The sequence below is a fragment of the Asparagus officinalis genome, chromosome 8, assembly GCF_001876935.1.
Source record: "Asparagus officinalis chromosome 8, Aspof.V1, whole genome shotgun sequence".
Classification (NCBI taxonomy): Eukaryota; Viridiplantae; Streptophyta; class Magnoliopsida; order Asparagales; family Asparagaceae; genus Asparagus; species Asparagus officinalis.
Window position 1 is genome coordinate 4023959 of NC_033801.1, and position 2303 is coordinate 4026261.

General features: G+C 35.5%; 1 protein-coding gene across 1 annotated transcript in view; it reads right to left on the bottom strand.

Annotated features, from left to right (window-relative positions):
• Window positions 258-2303, bottom strand: part of LOC109819567 (protein ZINC INDUCED FACILITATOR-LIKE 1-like) — a 3993-nt gene continuing 1947 nt past the window's right edge. The window contains exons 3-8 of the mRNA XM_020385324.1: window positions 2151-2253; window positions 1838-2065; window positions 1686-1755; window positions 1198-1389; window positions 928-1015; window positions 258-304 (exon numbers count right to left, since the gene is read on the bottom strand). Coding sequence (XP_020240913.1) covers window positions 258-304; window positions 928-1015; window positions 1198-1389; window positions 1686-1755; window positions 1838-2065; window positions 2151-2253 — 728 coding nt within the window. The remainder of the gene's footprint in view (window positions 305-927; window positions 1016-1197; window positions 1390-1685; window positions 1756-1837; window positions 2066-2150; window positions 2254-2303) is intronic.

Sequence of the window (2303 nt, forward strand, 5' to 3'; positions counted from 1 at the left end):
TGTGAAGCTTATTTGATATTCTTTTCTTTTGTTCTTTTAGTTGAGAGTTGTATTAGGCTTTTGGGGTGTTATTTAGGATCGAGTGATTGAGAGATTGAGAGATTCCACTTTGTATTCCTCACAATTAGTAAAGCTTTTCTCCTCCTTCGCCCGTGGACGTAGGATACAAGCCGAACCTAGTATATCTTTGTGTTCGTCTATTCTTGATATTTTGCGTGCTCTCATGTGATTGATATTAGCTTATCCTGGGGAATTTGTCATAACATCCTATAAATAAACAGTAGAAATACCACAAGACTAAAACCTGTACATAGACAAGCAGTAAGTAAAATTGCGCACTTTATAGGTGGATTAGTTAATTAATATTGACAATACATAAGTCATCATGTCCTGATTTACATCTACAGAGCTTGTGAACTGATTTATTTTCACTTCCTAGTGTCAGTTACTATCAGAAATATCACCCAATCCGAAAACTCAACTAGAAGTGAATTCTTTTGAAAACCCAAGAAATAACCAGTGATAAGAAAGCTATAAATGAATAATGGCGGTTAATGCCAATCCTGTTTGATCGAATGAAAACCTTAGGCCTCGCTAATGTATTTTAAAGGTTGAATATTACTTACATTAACCAGGCTATGAATGGAGGAACTACAATTGGATGTCCTGTATATGCGTGAATGTATATGTGTGTGCATGTTTTATGTGTGTGTGGGTGGGTTGGGTGCACGTTTGTGTATAATTATCATGAGTAAAACTGGTGAACTACCTAACATTTTCCTCCACGAAAATTAAAATAGAGCTGTAATTGATAGTACTCTCTCAAAAATCTTATCGAAACTTTTATCATGCTAGTCCGGCAATAAACAAACAAGCACAACACGGGAAAACGACTGTATAACAATATGGGTTTTAGCATTTATATACCTGAGACTGCCAGAACCTCACCAACATCCATATACGAAAAACTCAACCCTCCAAGTTTTCTATCGCTTTCAGCCCATAGGGAGAATATCTGAAAAAAGTTCAACATGAAATTTGAATAACAGATCAACAAAAGAACACAAGAACGAGTAAAATATTAAATGATGAAAATGAACTCGTCATGGATAGAATTGTCTGCATGTTTATTATAATATAGGCTTAAAAGAAACATAGCTTCAAAGTGATCCTAGTATAAGTGAGACTGTTACTCACTGGAAGCCAAAAACAGACACTAAGCACACCAGCGACAAACAGCGATATAATGAAATACGGCAAGAAGTAAGAAAACCTGCAAACATTTGAATGTTTGGCAAGAATGAGAGCAATAATGAAGCAACCAAGATTCAAGTAAGTACCTTCTAGAAATGATTCTTCAGAAACCATTCCTGGAAACTTCTTTGCAGGCTGACAAAACATATAGTAACTAAGAAGAATAGATTTGTAATGCACAAAATATTTCAACAATATTTAAGAACTAAACAACCGAGTAGATGTTTATATGGATTTTAACACTAATGTGGAGAGGATGTTGAAGCTAAAAAGCTGGAAAAGGATTGAGTGAAGTCCGAGTAGATCACAATCATGTACGCATTTGAAACACGTCAGTGTAAGTTGTTTTATATTGAAAACTGCATTATCCGTGCAAGGAAGCCTCCGAGAGCTGGACCAATAATGAGACCTGAGCCCCATACTGTACTAACCTGAACTAAGACGCCAATTGATCTGTTAGAACCCCTCGAAAGAATCTCTTTTCTTTTGAGGATATAGAAGCTAACATTTTAAATGTTTTAGATTACACGATATTAATTCCTCATCAATACTACCAAGCAAAGTAAACACTAAAGGTTCATACCAAGGACAGTCCGAAGGATTCATGCTCAGGTCGACAAACTTATATGTGCCTGAAAAGAAAGCCAAATTGCAAAAAACTTGAATAAGGAGTGCGCCAATTTCATCGATGTAGAAACACAGTGAATATTTTATCGTGCCAAGTAAATCGCTCATGGCTCCAAGAAAAAATCTTGTAACAATTGCCATCCAAAAATTTACACTCAATCCAAAGAGGGTGTTAAATATAACCCTGGAACACAAACAAGACAAAATTAAAATACACAAGAAAACCTAAGGAAAATGAACATTAATTCTTTAGTAAATAAGTAAAGTACGATGAAATGAGGCCATTAAGTATGACAGGTTTCCTTCCCCATCTATCAGCTACCATTCCCCAAACAAGAGAAGTCAAAGCTCTCCCAAGCATGTATGAAGAACCTTTAATATGGATGTTAGTATGAACTTGGTAAAGTCTGAATTGAACAGTA